The sequence below is a fragment of the Pezoporus wallicus genome, unplaced genomic scaffold, assembly GCF_028554395.1.
Source record: "Pezoporus wallicus isolate ANWC-B61680 ecotype Strahan unplaced genomic scaffold, APGP_CSIRO_Pwel_v1 contig_15, whole genome shotgun sequence".
In the NCBI taxonomy this organism is placed as follows: Eukaryota; Metazoa; Chordata; class Aves; order Psittaciformes; family Psittacidae; genus Pezoporus; species Pezoporus wallicus.
In genome coordinates, this window is record NW_026642870.1 from 319179 (window position 1) to 338928 (window position 19750).

General features: G+C 41.7%; 2 protein-coding genes across 2 annotated transcripts in view; both read left to right on the plus strand.

Moving 5' to 3' along the window:
• LOC130611805 (uncharacterized) overlaps positions 1-11650 on the plus strand; it is a 95797-nt gene extending 84147 nt beyond the window's left edge. The window contains exons 4-5 of the mRNA XM_057432956.1: positions 10875-11567; positions 11642-11650. Of these exons, the coding sequence (XP_057288939.1) occupies positions 10875-11567; positions 11642-11650 (702 nt within the window). The remainder of the gene's footprint in view (positions 1-10874; positions 11568-11641) is intronic.
• The window catches only part of ARHGEF4 (Rho guanine nucleotide exchange factor 4), a 115164-nt gene continuing 106996 nt past the window's right edge, over positions 11583-19750 (plus strand). Inside the window, exons 1-2 of the mRNA XM_057432981.1 lie at positions 11583-15287; positions 18161-18484. Of these exons, the coding sequence (XP_057288964.1) occupies positions 11682-15287; positions 18161-18484 (3930 nt within the window). The 5' untranslated portion in view covers positions 11583-11681. The remainder of the gene's footprint in view (positions 15288-18160; positions 18485-19750) is intronic.

Consider the following 19750-nt stretch of genomic DNA (forward strand, 5'->3'; position numbering starts at 1 on the left):
ATTAAAAAGGTATGACAGACCAAGAAGCAGTTCCTCCACCTGAAGAACTAAATGGATATAATTTGTGATCCTAGTTAGGTGCCAGAGGACCTAAGGTGTGGACAACTTCTGTCCTTTTGGGTGTCTGTAATATTGCAGTTTTGAGGCTTGAAATGAAACGCTGCAGTTAAAAGGACTGGGTGGTATGTGCTGTTTTGCAGTGTGAGGTCTTTTCTATGCTAAGGTGTGGGTCTGGTTCTTTGAGGCTTTTCTTGTATGTTATGCTTTCTAGACCCCTCATCTCTTCAGGGGATATTCTTGGGCCTTTTCTGAGCTCTGCACCTAATATGTGGTTGCCTGTAGTTGCAGAGAGCAATATGGGTTGCATGTAGAGCTGGAGTGCTACAAGAGTACTTTGCTTATGACTGCTCTCTGTGTCACCTCTTTTATAATGGCCCCCCTGGGCCTGCCTATCACAGTAAAACAACTGAATGAGCATCTGTAAGTTAATAATTACTGAATTAGAGGGCTACAAGGAGCCCAAAAAGGTCTTCTCATCTGTCCTTCCACTGAGGTCAGCTCTACCTATGTCATTCCTCTCAGATGTGTATCTAATCTATATTTAAAGTCAGAAAGTGGTGGTGACTCCATGCTATCCCCTAGGCAAGCTGTCCAGTTTTTCATTATCCATACTGTTGGTGGCTTTTTGATTTTCTCTCTTTCAGTCTTAACCTGTTTCCTTTAGGTCTTGTTTTATCTGTCGTACATTTGGAGAGAAGATTACTACTTTGTATCACTAGTTAAAGATTCTTTTTACATTGTGTTCTCTTTCTGGACTGCACACTGTACTTTCAATATTTTTCCATAGCTTTTTCATCCTAGATCATTCTTGTTCTTCTTGCTAGGACAAAAGGGAATGGTTTTACACTGACAGAGAAGAAATTGAGGTCAAACATTAGGAAGAAGCTCTTCTGTGTGAGGGTGCTGAGGTGCTGGCACAGGGTGCCCAGAGAAGCTGTGGCTGCCCCATCCCTGGCAGTGTTCAAGGCCAAGTTGGACAGGGTTTGGAGCAACCTGCTCTAGTGGAAGGTGTCCCTGCCATGGCAGGGGGTTGGAACCGGATGAGCTTTAAGGTCCCTTCCAACCCAAACCAGTTTCTGATTCTATGATTCTTTTGACTATTGCCACTTGCTCCATGCATCCTGATATAGAATACACATCAAGCTTTCTTGAAGATTCCCACAGAGGTCTTACCTGTGCTAAGCTTAGGTTCCCCATGCCACTGTAAACGCTGTATCTATTGTTTTAGACATGTATTCTGGGAGTGTCAGAAAATCCCTGGAAGCCATGTACATGAATAAGGCAGGAGTCTTGTGGCAAAAGCACAGTTGGTAATTATAGTAACTCACCCGTGTAGTGAGTTAGTAAATCTAATCTAAATCCAATCAAGTGACCTCAAATGAAGTCATCACTGTGCTAAAAGGTTCCTGGAAATGAGCAGGATCTCAGAGAGAGAAGGGAGCATTTTGGTCACAGATTCATACAACCCTTGTGGATCTTGAAATATAAGGCAGGGCTTATGTGACCTCAATTCATCTCATGAGTCAGGAGGTTTCATTAATTTAATCTTGTATTTACAGTTCAGCTCTGAGGTCAGCAGGTGTTACCATTGTTTTAGAGGAGGAACTAAGATGAAATCAGCTATCTGGGGTCAAAGGAGAAGTGAGGCATTAAGCTGGATACTAGGTAGCTACATCAAAAAAGGCACTGGAGTCACTTCCTAAGCCCCAACAGCTGAATGGCCTTGCATCCCCATGTAATAGTGTGCAGGGCACTTCACCTTCGGTCCAGATCTGAACCTCTGGACACTCAACAAGAAAGGCTTGCTCTTCCTTGCAGTGAGCCATGTGGACACAGAAAGGGTTTGAGCTTGAATAGGAGCAGTGCACTCTGATCACATGTGTTTCAGCTGCAGATCAGGCCTAGCATTGATGCAGTTCTTGTGCCTATAGTGGTGGTGTTAAAATACCTGTAAATAGCCTTTCTACTTTTGGTCATGTGGAAAGGGTTTGCAAAAAAGGTCTTTGCAAATGGCACAACTTCCTGCAGATGACTCCATGCTCTGTAACAGTGTTGCTAGTTAAGTTTTTCTTGAAATTTGTTATTTTATACAATATATGTTATTTCTGCTTTTAAAAGCTCACTGAGGAGATTTCTTAACCACTGTGAAGAGGAGGAAGAGACTGAGCAGGTTGCTGGCACTGGAATCTCATGTCACCCAGCTAGCTTAAACTCAAACATGTTATAAGGATGCAAACTTGCTGGATTCAGTTCACTTCCTGAACTTGTGAGCAAGACTTAGTCTGTCTTTGTTCTACGTCTGAGACTCATCCTTCCCATGTTCCTCATTTTACTGCTGACTCCAGGTCTGATGCAGTCTGCTTATAAGAACTGCCTTTGGCTACAAAGCCTGTCAACCGGCTTTCTGCATGACATTAGCAATAGTCCAGAGGCCAGCTTATTGCCTTCAGGGCAACTGTGTGAGAAGCAGCTACTGGAGGTCAGTAGGGGCAGTTGGGGAGAGGAAGTCCTAATGTATTTTATGCATATGGAGTGATAAAGAGCAGGAGTTAACCTGTAGATGAAGGTCAATGACAAGAAAAGGAGGAAAAAACCCTATTCTGACTATCAAGGCCAGACTGACTTTGTTGGCAAAGCTCTTAGTTAAAGCTACCAAGAACCTTAGTTAGTAATGGCAAGTCAGGCTGGGACATATGAAAGAATAATGATTTATTCATATTATTTGTTATTATTCATGCCACATGATAGGGGTTCATGGTTAACTGAGTGTCCCACAGAGCCCATCTCACTTCTGCCTTCTCGTAGAATGCATTCCTGCCTAAAAGGCAGTAAGAAGGAATCTACAAATGTTAGGTGCGTTTCTGTTCTGCTAGCCCTGCCAGTCCCCAGCTGATGTATATACAGGCCTTTTAGTCGTGTCTCTTTCCTCACTGCCCTTGAGGTTTTCTCCTTTGTTTGCATAGTAGTCTGCGTGAGGAGACCTCAACCCTCAGAAAGGCATTAGACTCAACAGAGAAATGAAAAGATAAAGGTAATGAACAGGGGCTGAGGTGGGTGAATTCCTGGCTCTGCTGCAGATGCTCTGGTATGACTTGAGCAAGTCATTTAAATATGTAAAATGAAGATAGTTTGTCCTCCCTCTCCCTGTTTCCCTCCCTTTATCATACATAATTAGACTATAAGCACTATGGGGCAGACACTCTCACCATGTTTATCCAGCACTTAGCACAATTAGGTCATGAGTTTTGTAGCATCTAGGAACTCAGCAGTACGATGTGCCAGAGGAAGGGTGTTTGGTGTAATAATATTGTAAAAGGGCTGATAAAAAGGAGTACCATGACCGCAGAAATATTAGTTCAAAAGCAGACAACATAATCAAGAGGAAGATGCAGTGGCTGAGTGTATGGGGCAATTTGTGATGGTGCTTCCAGCAGTGGTAGGAGGAGATCAGGAAAAACAGGATTCTGTATCAGTCACTGCCTTGTGTCTCCCAGGCTTTATCCTTTCCTTCAAAATGCTCTTTTAATTAACAGTCTGATTTATAACTGTCTGCATAAATGATTTTCTTGGTTAAACAAAGAAAGCTTACGGCTCTAAAAATGGGCTGAATGATTAGATTGTAAGACAAACAAGCCATATATCTAATGACTTTGCACTTCCACCTTCTCTTCAGACCCATACTTGAACACTGAAGTGCTGATCAGTGAGGTAACATCAGTAGGTATCTTGTGGCTATGTGTGCACACATACACTTAGGATTTCTTGGACCACTCTTTGTCTTTAATGGAGTCTTTTTTCCAATAGCTTTCTTCTTTGGAGACATTTCCCTTGTCTTTGAAGTTTTTGTTGTTTTTCTACTCCTCCGATTCAGCATTCTTTCTACAATTTCTCAAAGGCACTCAAGAAAACAGAATGGCTTCTAAAGGAAAGAATTGAGTTGCAGAAAAGGTAAATACATCTATGCATCTGCCTTGGAGAGAGATTAATGGCGAAAGTTAGACTGAGGCAGATGTACAGTTGCCTCCATGACTGAGGCAAGAGCTTAGTCCTCAGTTTCACAGGAGCAGTAATGTTTCCTGCACATATCTTCACACTCTGTTTTCTACATGAGCACAGTAACTTTGGGAACTTTTGTTTTGTTTTTTTTTTTATTCTGGGGCAGTCTTGAGCTTTTCTGTGTTAAAAAACATAGGGGGAGAGTAGGAGGGAGGGAGGGAGGAAGGCTATTGACTTGGCATTATAGGGCAAGCAAAATGTATCCCTGTTTTCATGAAAAGTTAATCAGAATTCTAGCAATATAAGCTTTCCATGTGCTGAAGGCAGAGGTCCAAGGAAGCAATGTATTATTCCCTTTTAAATTTGCCAGCAGAGGGAGCATTGCAATGTAAGGAATGCAGATGCAGGCAGGTTGCTGGAGTCTGAATTTGAGCTGTTCACGTTCCGAATTTTATTTGACATATTATATTGTTGTGTTGACAAAAAAAAAAACTTTTTATATTTCAGAACAGTAAAAATATTAATTATTTATATAGTTTAAACTTTACATTTCAAGAATGAACCTACCTAGTTAGTAACTTGGCTAAAACGTAGAATTTCTTTTGGTACAAATAAGCTGTCAGTCTTTGATGCACTTGTGAGAATAAATATGCAAATATTTTTGTAATGGTTGTGTCTGATATTGCTGCACTGAAAACAAGTGTGTTCCTGGTGCAAACTGCAGTTTGTAAAATGGAAGAATTAAACCACAAATGCAAGATACAGGGAGCCATGAACTTTTCAGGTTTGTGTGGTCGTATTGTAGAAATGACAGCTTGCATATTTATCTTCTACTTAACACAATAAATCTTCATGCTTCTTCGTTGCCTCACCTCTTCATATGCTGGGCAGTCTTATCTGGCTGGAGCTAAAGCAGTACTGAGGAGTTTACTGGTGTGGCTTTTGACTGCAGCACAGCAAGACCCCGGAATGCAGTTTGTATTTATTAAAGGGAGTATATTTCTCTGTGCAAGCTAGGTGTGACCAGGCGCCCCATAGCAGCCTCTAGATGGCACCCAGATGACACATTGTTACTAGAAACTACTACACCTTGGCCAATACGTTTTATCTTGGCCAGCATACCTGCTAAACTGTATGTGGTCAAAGGAGGGAGATAATGGCTTTGGCTCTGGGCTATAAAAGTGTTTTCATATTGGAATTGGCTTGTTGAAAGGAATCAGAGAAGCACTGTGGAGTGTAGCAGGCCCCCTGCTTGTGGCATTTTTCTGCTGATGCAGTCCTGTACTTACCAAGTGTCATGAGACAGCATCATGGTGGAGGCCCAGATTTACCCCTATGTCCAGGTTATTGAGCATAATGTCGAAGCACTCACTGAACAGAAAAAGAACATGGTCACTCAAGCTGGCAAGAGGGGGAAACACACTGAGGTTTTGGCAGTTATGATGCTCTTATGATTTTAGATATTTCACTTATTCTGTGCATTGTTTTTCCGTTTTCCAACCCTTTGTCCCTCTTGCCTTCATCTGACACTGCCACCTTAAGTGATGGTAGCTGCTAGAGCCTTCTGCAATTGCTTATGTCTTGCTGATTTTGGAATTGCTTAACCATTCCTAGGCTGTCCAGTGAAGACACTACATACAACCAGAGCAAGACATTTATGCATAGGGTGTCTCATGCTGTTTCCTCATGCCAGTAGTTGTTAGTGTAGTGCAAGTTCTCATAAATCAACAGAACTGGCTTTGTGATCTTTCTCAGCAAAAACTAATTGCACTGCTTGGGAACAATGGAAAGCTCAACCATCCCTTTTGTAAAAGGGAGACAGGTTCTTTTAGTGACTTTATATATGAATGGTTCTACATATAAAAGCGTTCCTGCAAATAGTGGTGTTACTGTGTGTAGATGATTAACGAAACTGTGTCATCAAAGTCCTAAAGGACTTAGTGCCAATGTTACTTTTTTGGATGCCTGTACATACCTGCACTGACTGAAGCAAGAACTTCCTGGGAAAGTTCTGCTTTGCTCATCCATCTGTGAATTTTGTTTCCTCTTGTACAACTAAGGAAACAACATTCCTTAAATGTTTGTGTCCTGCATCGAAACCTGAATGTGCTTTGCAAGTAGACCGTCATCATTCTGTGGTTATAGAGTGCTTTCCTCACTAGCCACAGAGGGCTTCATTTCTAGCGTCTTTGTTGCCTCTCGAACTGCCACTTGTGCACAGAGCAGAATGAGTCTGAAAGTTCAGAACCACTGCTGACGACAGCATCGCTTGCTCAGCAATTCTTATCCAGGGGAGGTGCTGCATGTGCTCTTACTCATATTGTTTTGCTTTTATAGGCGTCTGTAGCACCTGTAATATCCACTGAAATGACAGACAATTCAGAAAAAAAGTGTTTTTCTGCTGACTGAGAAACCAAGTTCTGTCTGAGGTTAATGTCTTTAAATCTGCTTCTTACTCATCAAGTGTAACAAGTTTTGCTTTTACAAGGAGGTAGTAGAAGATGGAGGCTTTGCCCATGTGCCCTTTTCCTTTTTCATTCCCTTCTTTCCATTATTCATGATGAAAGGAATTAAGAAAAGGGCTTGGATAGCTGGATTTGATCAGGAAGATAATGTGAGGCCTTGGGGACATTCTGTGGCTATCTTAAATGATGTTTTCTTTATAGTTTCTAATCTGAATCTCTGCTGGGTCATTTTCCAAGCCCCAGTAGATCAGTACAGAGGGGTTCTGGGTAGGTTACAGCTACTGCTCTATACCCTACACTACGGCCTCCTGTCTGAAGCCCTTTCCCAATGGGAGCTTTTTTGAGGGGTAGTTGTGTCACCATTAATTTAGAAGTCTTTTGCAGTCTCTGTGCTTCTGTGTTATGCAAACCCTGAAAGACGCAACTCTGGCCATGTAAGAGGGCTCTCCCAAAGAATTTTATGTTTTCCCTTCAGAGAAGAAAGCTTTGCATGTGCGTTCATTTGCCGCACACAGTTCCCCTGAGCTAGGCCTGTGACTTTTTCTTTATACCAGGTAGAATGCAACCTCTGACTGCCATCCAGTTTGCTTTAAGGATTTCTGTGCATGCTTTGCATGTGTTTAAGTATGAGAGAGAGCAGGCAAGTTGAAACCATTAATTCTGACCCTGTATCTTTTCCACAAATGTGTTTGAAGGGCTTTTTCTTTACAGCTCTGGTGACTGAGGTGTGATTGGTTCCCCAGGATGGCAGCTGTGCTCCATCATTGCCATGAAGCCTTTCTGAACTCTGTGACAGAACTTCTTGTGAAGAGAACACTTTTTTGTGCTGTGTTTGCCTTAAATCCAAGAACATAATTTCATTTAGTTCAGGAAAAGCCATTTCTGAGTGTTCTGTAAAGGTCTTCCCAGGCATTTCCAAACTGTCAAACATCCAGGTTTCTAGAAGTACCATTACCTTAGGCCACCTTTGCTAGCCCAGTTGGACAAGACTTATTAGGACCTTGAGGCTGGACTTCTCTTTCCCTTGCTCCAAGGCTGTCCCATTTGGAGCAGAGATATGTCATAGGCGCAGAAGGAGAAGCTGGGTATTTCAAATGCTCTTTCTGTCCTGTGACTGAACATACCTTTGGGGTTTACACAGATTTTAGAAATACAGAATCTTACCTAGAGAAAAAATTATGCATGACTTCCTTGACAAATAAAACATCTTCACAAGATAGGAGTGCCTGGGCCTATGGCAGCAGATGTCACATATAAGATGTCAGTCCTTAGTCAGAGGGCAACTTCGATGGAAGGTACCTTATGTTATGGAGGTAGAGGTCTTCACACATCAAAGTCACGAGTTTTATTTTGCTTGTGACATTAGGTTGACATGATTATATATGGCTGCATCCAATTATAGCAAGGCAGATCAGTAACTTCTATTTCATGCTATTTTCTTGGCACATTTTAGAGACACTGAAAGAGATGCATGAGAAAAGCAGGCAGGGGTAGCTTTGCTTTGATTTGTCTGTTGTCTGTGAAGTGCAAAAGCCTTATTCCAGAAGTAGTTCCTTCCATATTTTTTCCAGGCTTTTGTCCTCCAACTGTTTTTCTGCTTTGAGATTGAAGAGGTGCATGAACACACAACTCTGTGTCCATGGATGCTGAGGTTTTCTCAAGAATCCTTCCCTGCCTTTCATAATTTGACGTTGGAAATTCTCAGTGTAATCTCATGGAAAGTAAAGACATGAGGACTGTTGTCTAATCAGTAGCCTAGTTGAGGGTCACTGCCACATATCTACTCAGTTCTCAAGCGTGTGTTTGTGTTAGGAAGACAGGGCTGTGTCAAAGGACTTGCCCATTGTAAACTTTCCCTCTTCTGCTCTGAGTTCTCTAGATTCAATTTTTACAGGGGAAAAAAAAAAAAAACAAAAAAAAACCCTGAAAACAAACCAGGTAAACAAACAGTAAAACACAAAGAGAAATAACCCCACAAATTCTGACAATATACACACTGCAGGTTGGGAGGAAATTAAACTGCATATGGTACATGGTCAGAGCAAAGGCCTCAGCTGCAGGTACCGAGAAGCCAAGGACCCGCAGAAGAAGATAAAAATGGCAGTGTCTGCTTGTTGTTTGCTCTGTTAGGACTTCTTCCCTGGTCACTGTGGGAACTTGAGTGAGTTCATGAATTTCAGCCTTACTAGAGGTCATCTTTATGCTTCGCTTGTTTGTAAGGCCGAGGGCTTTGACAGACATAGCAGGAACTGAAGCTTCTATGTCCTCTCCTTCCACAAGGGAACTCCATCCCAGTGTACATCTGGTAGAGTAGGCCCCACCAGGCTGATAATGACCCTCAGCAGCACTGAGAGCACATGTTCAGTCTTGGGCCCAGTCCAGGATAGCTGGTTGACATTAATTGCTGCCTTTCATACCTAGAATTCATTTCCTCATTTCCTGCAAGGTATGGAGGCATTTGTGAGACCTCTGCCTCTGACTTAATTGAAGATTTTTGTATAATACCCATTAAAAACAAATAATGTGTTTGGAAGGGGTCATAGTCCAAATATCCTGACATAGCTATGTTTGGAATGATAGATAGACTGTCAGGGATCTTTGCCCTAATTTTTTCTGTAATTTAATTCATAATTATCCTTGGGAACAGTTGGGCATCTTCATTACTTTGTTCCTACTTGCCTGAACAGTTTTTATCTTATTTTATTGCCATCTGTAAGTCTGTGTTCAGAACACTGTTGAAGAGGCAGGGCTGTAACTGCTGAACAGCTGCTGCTGTACTCACTGCTGTGTGAGCCAACTGCTCACAGTTTATGCTGCTACATCATTATGTGGAATGCTGGTCTGTGCTGCTTTAAGGCTAGGTCATTTCTGTCCTGGTGGTAGAGGAATTGGACATTATTAAAGGACCTCAATTACGTGTATCGCTGATTGCACACAGTAAAGGATACTTTGCTGTGCTGGTTATGTGACTTGTGTTGCCATCCTAGTGCAACTTGGTCAGGTTTAATGGTGTGAAAGTGACTTTTTGACTTTGTTTGAAGCACTGCATCCTCCCCTCCTTCCTCCATTCAATTTTGTATTTTCCTTCTTCTGTCAAGAGAGAATGCCAGTCTTCTTACTTAGAGTCCCTTTTGGAAATAACCCCAGTGCCTTCCCTTTTCCAAGTTACCCTCTGTTTGGAGTCTAGAATCAGAAACTTTGATGTGTTTCCTTTGGTGTGATTTGGAATTTGGCTTCCCGTATGAGGATTCATACTTCCTCTGTGACAAAACACCCTGATGAAGATGACATGTGACTCAGGCTGAGGGAGCTTGTGTTCTAGTTTGATTGTTGCCGTTCACTTGTGGGTTGGACATTTTAAGGAGTGTTTTTCAGTTTTGATTTTCTCAGTTTTCACATTTTGAAATGTGCTGATCATTCTTTTGATGAATGTTAGCAAAACCTGGTTAAAAAGGCATCCAGCATTAGGGTTAAAGGCTGCTGTTTATATAGCTTGTCATTCTCGATATTAATGGACTGAGGCTGGAGTCAGTTAGGTATCTTTGTTGGGGGCATATGTAGAACTTCTGACAATAGTTGTACCTGAAGCTGACAGATGGCAGAACTATTTTTACCTTGGGAAAGCTTGCTGTGATTTTATACTTTAAACTTGGGATATATCCAGACTTCTGATGGTTGAAGAAAAGAAAACTGAGACTCTCCCAGGGTAGCTGTCTAGAACAAAGACATTTCCTCATATTGACAGTGTGGTTTTGATCTCTCTGCTCTGATTTGAGTGTGCTCTGATGACTCATATCAGTAGTGCTCCCAGTATAAGCCTTCTGGAAAATGAAATCAAAGACTTCTTTCACCTTTGGTGCAGGCTTTGGTATGGGTAGTATCCAGTTATTCAAGTGCAAAACTGTTCTGCATATATTTGTGTCACATTTCTGCAGTTTGCACAGGAGCAGTTACTTATCAGCTTTATCACATAAGCCTCCACCTCACATTTGAAGATGGATTCATTAGAGTTTTTAAATCTACTGGCAAGGGGTGAATTACATTTGACTGACTTGGATATGAAGTGTGTCTTGGTATTGGGCTCTGAAAGATATGGCCAGAAGAAATTTTGGCCTCTGCATAATTACCTATTAAAATGAGGGGGAAAAAATAAATGAAGAGACATTAAGAAATAAAAAGTAAGAAACAGAAAGAACTCAGGACCATCAATAAGTAAAATCTCAAGTATAACTTCCAAAGACATCAGTGAGTATTAAATTAATTGTGTTACAAGTCCCTTTTCTAACAATAATTCATGCTACCCTGCTGCTGTGGAAAGTCATTGCTAAGTTATTCTTTTCTGTTTATTTGTAGGCCCCAGACCCAGTTGAAAACTACATCAGTGAAGGAGAGTTTGAAGATGATCTGAGTTCTTCTACCCCGAGCACGATAGAGCTGGAGATACGAGGATCCAGCCAAGAAACAGATGAAGATTATTTTGAGACCCTGTCACATCAGAGTGGATCTTTGTCAGATGTGAAAACTGAGCCTTTTGAAAGTGCATCAGACACAGAATCTGTTTCCAGTGATGTAACTGGGGAAACTCACTTGGATTCAAACTGCCTTTTAACTGAAAGGAAAAATCTGCGCTGTAGTCTTCCTAAAGCAAAGGCAGAAACAACCCTTTATGAACTGCAGAGCTCAAGGCAACCAGAGTTCACCCAGCAGGTGCAGTTAGAAGTGTCCTCCAAAATAAAAGCAGCACTGAGCCAGACTGAATTTTGCATACAATCTGTAAAGTCAGAAGGTGAAGAATTGGGTGATAAAAAGCTAACATTAACCAGTGGTATTTCCAACACAGAGAACCAAGTCAGTGAAGAGGGTATTGTTTCACAGTCAAACAGAAAGTGTGTAGCAGTATTGCAAAGTAAAGCAGATTTTGAAAGCAGTAAAGTGCACTCCTGTTCCAACTTAGTACCTATAGAAGATGATGTTACAAGACATCCTGCAGTATTAAGCATTGCTTGTTTCAAAGCAAACTCAGAAAGCTGTTTGATTTTTCCTAAGGTACAGTCAGATGCAGCATCAAGCTGTAGTTTGCCTAACCTTCATTTTGAAACAAATGGACCTAACTGTAAAAGTTACACTGAGACATCCGACTGTAAGTGTGAATTAGACTCTATGTTCAGTATAAGATGCAGCAGGAGGAACTCAGTTGACAGTGAGAAAACTACAGGTAAAGGGGTAAAACATGGAAGTACAGACATCATGTTGACATCAGACTCATTCTTTTACCAGAGTTGCTTTGAACCAACATCTCGGCCACCACTCACAAGGTCAGAGATTACAGAAGGTAAAACATGGCACAGCGTACCTGAAAATATCAGTGCTCAAAGCAAGACAGAATATGTGGAGAGCTGCATTCATCTGACAGACAAATTTAGATGGTCATGTTCCAGAATACATCTCCAAGGGCTGGATTTTGAATACACTTGCAAAAACTTAGAAAGGGTAACTGTAAGCCCTGAAAAGGCAATAAAAATAGAGGGCAAATATGGCATAAAAAGAGCTTTTCTTACTACTGACATAGACTCAGATGAGCATCAGCTTTTTCAACCAGAAGGCCCTCCCAGGTGCGCTGATTATTATTTGCACTCTAAATCAGAGACATGTGGCCTTAGCCCAGAAGCAGTAGGTACCTGTACTGATAGCTTGTCTTCTACACAGATTGATGCTTGTGAGTGTAATCCAAAACAAAGAGAGACTTCATCTGCCCTGCACTGTGAGCCAGTGATCATAAATGCTGAAGAACTTAAAAGAAGTGACCAGTATAAAGCTGAAAAAGATCTGGAAGCAGACAGATTCCCTGATGCAACTGATGTAGAATCTGGCATTGATGACACTGAGAACCTAGCATCTTATCATGTAGGTTTTCCTGCTATTGTGGAAAGCAGAGATTGTGATTGTTCTGTAAACTACATCTCCAGTGGTAGAATACAGTGGAAAAGTTTGAAGGAGAATGGCTTTGAATCTGAACTGTCAAGTATGGAGATCGTGGTAGGGGAACAATCGGTAGAGGATTCTTCTAACCTTGACTTGGCTTGGAAAGTCCTGGAAACACCACTGCAGCCAGATGGTATTAAAACAGGGGCAAAACACAAGGAGTCCATGCAGCAAAATACAAGTTGTAAAACTGGTGCCTTAAGGAGTGACTCTGAGCTAGGAACAAATGAGCATCCTGCACGGAAAGAAAAGGATGAAGACAGTGTCTTTGCTGTTGAAATGACTTCTAGATCAGATTATATAAACCAGAGAAGGCATTTAATGACTCTTCCAGAGTTAAAGCCTGCTCTAATCATAGTATCTGTAGAGCAGAAAGGATTACAGTCCAAGACATTGCATGATAACCTTCCTCCTGAAGTGGTAACTGAAACATTGAGTAATGTAGAGAAGAAGGATTTGATGTCTGCTCATACTGTCAGCAAAACTCATGATGAGCCAGAGAGAGTTCTGAGTGAAAGCTGTAGCTGTGAAGAACGAATTGTGGCCATCCACCCCATTCCTGGTAGTGCAGAGCTACTTCCTGGTACAGATACAGCTGAAGAAAACGCAGAAGTTTCACAAGAGAAAAGAGAGAAAACAGATGCAGTTTCATCCTTAGGGTTTACCTGTAATAATTCCATGGTAACAAGTGCAGAAGTGGACTTTGGGAGTGTTGCTATAACACAGGGCAATGATACGCTTAGTGCAGAAAGTCAGGCAGATGGATGTGAAGAAGCGCTTTTAAACTCACATAGTGGAAGTGGTGTTATGATCTCTGAGAAAGAGCCCTATAGAATAAAGACTGGTTTTGAATCAGAGATAGAACAGATCAGAAAGTCACAGGCTGAAAGAGGAGAAAACCAGGTGTTTAAGGAAGAGGAATTAAAAGCACATCAAGGCAGAGAGGAAGGCTCATATATAGCTAGTGCAGTAACACTGGAAGCATACAGTGTAAGCAATTTGTGTCAGGGGGATGGTGCTGATGTTGATCTTCAAGGGCCCAGCATCAGCTCTGAACAAGGAATAGCCGGGCAAGGAAGTGAAGGCTGTAATGGTTCAAAGGAACAAATAGTTATTTGTGAAGAACCTTTTCCTAGGGAAGGAAAGGAGGGCTCTGCTGCAGAAGATACAGCTAGCCCAAGCAAGGATGGTACACTGAATATAGATGTGTCTGATGTCTTTAGCTGTTCTGTGAAAAGGCAGACTCATAACACTTGCATACTGGGCCTGGATAATATAAGTACATGCAGCACTAACAGCGAGGAAATGGATGAGAATTCAGTGCATGTCCTGGGAAGTAGCAGCAGTCTCTACAAAGTGCAAAAGCCAACAAAGAATGGGAATAGTGGGAAAGCTTCCAGGTTTTTAGTATTCTCAAAAATGACATCTTTCAGGAAAAGTAAGCCTACCACAGCAGAAAATCAGGGAAGTAGCAGCTTTTTTGGCAGCAAGGCAAAGTTGGAAGACCTGGATGCTGGGAAAGAGGATGAAGACACTGAAAGTTTACAGTCTTTCAAGAGCTGTTCATCTGGCTCAGTCTTCCACAGGAAGGAAAGCTACACCTCTGAGTACTCTGACGATGATGATTTATTCTATGAGAGACCTGCAGGATTATTCAATAGAATGAGCCTGAGGAAGGCTTCTGGTTCTGGTCGGATACTGATGGAAGATGTAGATACAAATTCAACTTCTCCCACACTGGCTGCTGTCAGATATGCAGATAGACAAGTTTCAGGTTCATCTGAAAGCAATGAAAGTGAACCTGTGGAATTCTCTGGGACTAGAAAATCATTCCCTGAAAATGAATACAAAAGAAATAAAACCCCTGAGGGGAAGAAGTTCAGGACAAGGTTGGCCTTGGCACACAAATCCCTCTCAAGCTTATTTGAGTCCAAATCTCCAGAAAAAGAAAACAGTGAGCAAATCTCAAGCTCAAAAGTATCAGTGAAAAATGAAAAGGAGAAAGCCAAACTTCGCCAGAGCACCTGGAAAGCGTTTCTGAAAAACAAGGAAGCAGATGGACTAAAAAGGCCTGGCTTAGCAAGTTTATCACCAACACAGGAGGGTCTTAATGCAACTAGCAGCCATGTAGTGAGATCAGTGTCAGTAGAGCGACAGGATAGTTCCAATGGACACACACATTTTAAACCAGAAACAGGTAATGGCTCCTCAGCAAACACCAACTGTTTGGACACGTCTGTTGAGCCTGTTGATGTCTCTTCGCCTGCAGGTATATGGAGAAAACGAATACAATCCCATGACATGGGCATGAGGTACTCACAGAGTTCAGACTGTGATGAGCAACAGGAGGCTCTGAGCAACAGTTTAAATACTTCTCTAGAAGAATACTGGATGAAATCTCCATTTAGCCCCACTGACTTGCAGTTGCAATTTAATCAGTCAAGTCCATCGTGTCCCCAGCTCTCAAACGCTGATGGTAAAGACATGCCTTGTAGGCCCATGAGTCCTAAACCACAGAGCCCACGATCCACACCTCAGCACAAGAGCTTCCGCTATCCTGGAAAAATATGTGCCACTTCAATGATCTCTCTTGGGAACAGCTCTGCAATTGAAAGCAATTTGGAAGCTCCTGAGAGACCAAAGACACTGAAACCCAGAGGTAGTCTCTTACTTTCTGTACACTCACTGGACAACGAATACCAGAGGGATGACAGTGGCATAAGCAGTCAATCCCAGATCAGCTTAAACACGGCTTCTTCCATTAGTGACATGCTCCGAGACAAGGTGAGTTGTTGTCTGGGAATGATCAGGTGGTAGTTTGCTTTGCTGTCTTTTAATATGGTTTAGGAATTCTGGTGGAACTCTTTTTTAATAGCTTAACGAATGCTTTGATTAGATGGGTGTGTAAATACTGTCTTTGCTTAAGATAGGTAGTGCTACTTAATCTCTCCGTTCCTGTTCAAGACTGTATGAATTGAGACAGTCTTTAAAGGAGGATTTACCACAAAAATCTAAAGGAATGGAGTCATCAAAACAGCACTAATACATGATATACATCAGACAGATTACACACACACCACCCTGTGTTCAACCCCAGCTTTTAGCTGGGTTTTACCCCTCTTAAGGCAAAATCGAGCGATGTAACTGGTGTATACCAACTAAGTTTCTTACAGTGAAAAGCAATATAGAAATCAATACCCATTGCTAGTAATCACTTTTTAAGAGGTAAAATCTTTAGTAAGTATCTGTCTTTCAAAGTACCCTGAGTCTTTCGCAGTCACCATAACTACCCTTTCATTGCCACTAGGAGTCCTTTTCTGCCTTTTGTGCAGTAAACAGGAAAAAGCAACCCAAACCCAACAGGGACTCAGGCTCTCCTTTTCATGTTGTATTGTAATCTACTCCTTGTAACACATTAATTTTCTTGTGATAGGCTGGATCTCACAGAAAGAATAGTATCTTCAATAGGGATTTCTTCATTGGCTGAGGCCTTTAAAAGCAGAGACTTCTGCTGTCAGTAGGCTTTTAATCCCAGGGAGGATTTCTCAAGTTGTAAATATCTGGGAGTTTAGGAATCTCTTTCAGCAGCTAAGCACAAACCAGCAGAGTGACTGAGACTGATCTGTTAGCTGAGATCCCAGGACTTGGCTTGATCATGCTACTTTTTCAGTGTTGCTGACGATGTGTCTGGAGCTGTTCTGCAGCTGAGGGGTCAAAGTATGAATAAAATCATTGACCTGTAAATGATAACCCAAAATAGCATCTAGAAGAGAGTGGAGAGATGAGGAATGTGTAAAGCCTTGAACAGGCATGACCACATCCTATAATATAACCATTAGGAGCAAATAAGTAATTACTTAAATTGATTGCTAGATTAAATGATTCAAAGAAAACCATGAAAAATGTAAATGGTATCTAAACCATATGAAAACAGTTTAATTTTCCTTATTCTTCTGGAGGCTGCAGAATGTGATATCTGAGATGGATAAATGCAGCTGGAGCCTATAAACTAATGTAAATGTCCCAGCCTTCAGGTCATAACATCTAATCTATTAAAGCAGATAGGGCTTTTATTTATTTCCATTGTCATGACACTATAGTCATGAAGCAGAACTGCAGCCTGGGTTTGGAGGTGAAGTTGTTTATTCAGGAATCTTGAAAATGCATCAGAGATACTGGGCAAAATACAGTTGCAGTGTTAAGGCTTTCCAACATAATTATCATCTAAATCCTAAGGATGGTGTTATTTATGTATATTGCTAAGTAAAAAGGTCATAAAATTACATTTAATGGTAGATTTGAAAAGTGCTTTTCTGTTTCATGTCAGTAAAGACATTATTGCATAACTGTGAAGTTCCTTCAGCTCAATTTGCAGTGAGCCCTCCACTATGGGGATATTATAGAATCACAGAATGGTTTTTGTTGGAAGGGACCTTAAAGCTCATCCTGTTCCAACCCCTGCCATGGGCAGGGACACCTTCCACTAGAGCAGCTTGCTCCAAGCCCCGTCCAACCTGGCCTTGTACACTGTTAGGGATGGGGCAGCCACAGCTTCTCTGGGCAACCTGTGCCAGTGCCTCAGCACCTTTACAAGGAAGAATTTCTTCCTAATAGCTAATCTAGACCAAACTATCCTAATATGTCCCATGTTTAGAATCTGTGCAAGTTCTCCTCCTCACTCCTCTCCTGTATGATGCTGTTCAGGACAGAACGTCAGCAGGATACACTTTCATTTTTTGTACTATCTAGTAGATAAGAAATATTTCTAGATTCTGACATCTCTGACAAAGAGAATTGATCTGGGATTAACTGAGAGTAGATAGGAAGTGCCTGCAGTGGTTTAAGGGCTGTTTTATTTGGGTTTTTCAAACGAACAGCAAGAAACTAGGAAGATACTGTTGTCAGGACACAACATTTTCCTGTCATGAAAAGAGACTCCTGAGATCATCTATTCCTCAGTGTTGTTATCTAGAATACTGATTCTGATACTGATGCTACCTGGAGTGGTAGTTAGATGCCTCAGGACATGCTTGGTTTCAAATTCTTCCACTATAAAAATTGTAATCTTGTGCAGCCAGTCATTAAAAGCAGACGAGAGTGAAGGACAAAGCTGGGCAATTTCTTGCTCTCAGCCCAACATCAAGCAAATAAAATGGATAGCATAAAGAACATATCAGAAAGTACAGGACTTAATATATCAGACCTGCAGGCATCTAGGAAGCCTTTTCACATTGTATAACTGAAGTACAGTTGGAAAAGCTCTGACAGACAAGACTGGTCATTATTCTATTTTCAGAGACACTGTCTGTCTTTGTAAATAATATTATACAGGGTGACCTAAATCCCAGTAGTAGTGTTATTGTAATATGCCATCTAGAATAAGGGTGAAAAGGGCATTTTCCTGTGCATGGGGAGCGTATATTACTCTCTCAAAGGATAGCAGAGCTGCTGCTTTGGGATGGAGTAGCCCTAAGCCTATAGAGAAGGCTGAGTGAGTAGACAGGCTGGTTTTAGCCAGCCAGTTGTTTTGTGAAAACTCTTCTGAATAGTTCTGGGGCTACATAACTGAGCTTTGCCATCTTCTGCTCAAACTGATTTGAAGCAAACAAAATTCCTGCCAACAAACCCTGTGTTTTCACCTGCTGTTTGTAAAACAGGAGTCTAAACAGCAATGTCAAACACCACCTGAAAAGAGGCCAAATGAGAAATGGGTTCCCCATCGCAAAAGGAGGCCCCCCCAGGTTCCACCATCCCCACACCTTATCTCCACCCTTGAGAGCAAAGCCTGGAGGCTTTCCTTCCTTGCTCCAGATGAAAAAGCCAAGGAGATTCCAGAGAGGAGGAAGAGACCTAAACCCCTCTATAAGTGCTTCAGCTTCGATGATGTTTGGATGGAGAGGAACCAGAAATGGAAGCTAGAGAAGGAGACACAGCCAGAGAGAGGGATTCAGTTGCGACACCTCCCAGGGGACCAGTTAAAAGTAAGAAACAGTACACCATCATCCTCATTCTCTGGCACTGACTTCCTCTCTGCTCTGGCTGCTTCTATCTACCGTCATCATATTCCTATCCTTGTACTTTCTCTGGTACCAGATCTCACTGCTTTTCTTTGGGCCCGGTAGTCTGTGGAGACTGATTGAACACTAACCTGGTCCGTAAGTGATAATCTCTAAAGGTGGTGGGTATTTTAATCACTGTACGTGAGCAGTTCTTGCCCCATTCCATGTTGGACAATAAGATGCAAGAGCATCAGATTGTTCTGTGAGCTGAAAGGAGAGCAGGGAGCAAATCAAAGTTGCCTTAAATCAATATCAATTAAACTGATGAAATCTCATTCCATGCCCTGTGGCACTGCTGTATAACTTGAACAAGGGACTTGTAAATTACATTTCCCTTGTATCTGAGGCCAACCCCACACTTCCTACTGAGGCAGATACCTGCTGTGAAGTGCTCAAGAGGACATTGCCGTTGGAGTTCTAGCTATTTGTATTCTCCTCTCCGCCACAGGAGACTTTTAGATCAGCATTGTCATTGCTTGTGACAAATTCTGTGGCTGTTGTGACTCACACTGGTGGCATCTGTTACTCTTGGATCCAGAGCTAAGGTCTGTTTCCTTCAGGGAGAGCCTTGAATTTGTATCCAAGAGCCAAATTTAGTCTTCATACATAAAAAAGAACTTCTGGGGAAAAGGGCCATGAGATAGAGGGATACTCCATGCACCATCAGATGATCATATGGAAGATGCTTCTGAACAAGCTTGAAAACAAGTAGCAGATATTTAAATAAAAGTTTTCCTCAGGGTTTTCTGGTTTGGTCTATTACCTGCATTTGTTTCACTTTCTCTCTGTTGTCCTGGTTGCATGTTTCTTGTTGCTCTTGCATCATAATGACAATGTTTGAGGGGAGCTGAGGCCCCAGTCCTGTCAACACATCAGCATGTGCTTGAACAAATAGTTCTATGGAGACATAAAGCCAGGCCAATTCCAGAAGCAGGGTTTCTGAAAATCTGCCCGCTGTTCTCCCCTCCTCAAGAAAAGGGGCTAAAAACCTGTGCTGTGTTGTATTTGTAAGTCTCTTTAAAACATAATTTTGCCAGTTAATGGTTAGATGAGTGCTTGGTATGAGTCTGTGACACGTTGCCTATTCTCAGTTCAGTGAGGATGCTTCCATGGCTCACTACTACTTATGTGTTGAAGACTATACATAATGCTCTTGAGGCATATGTATGTTAAGATTAAAAATATCTT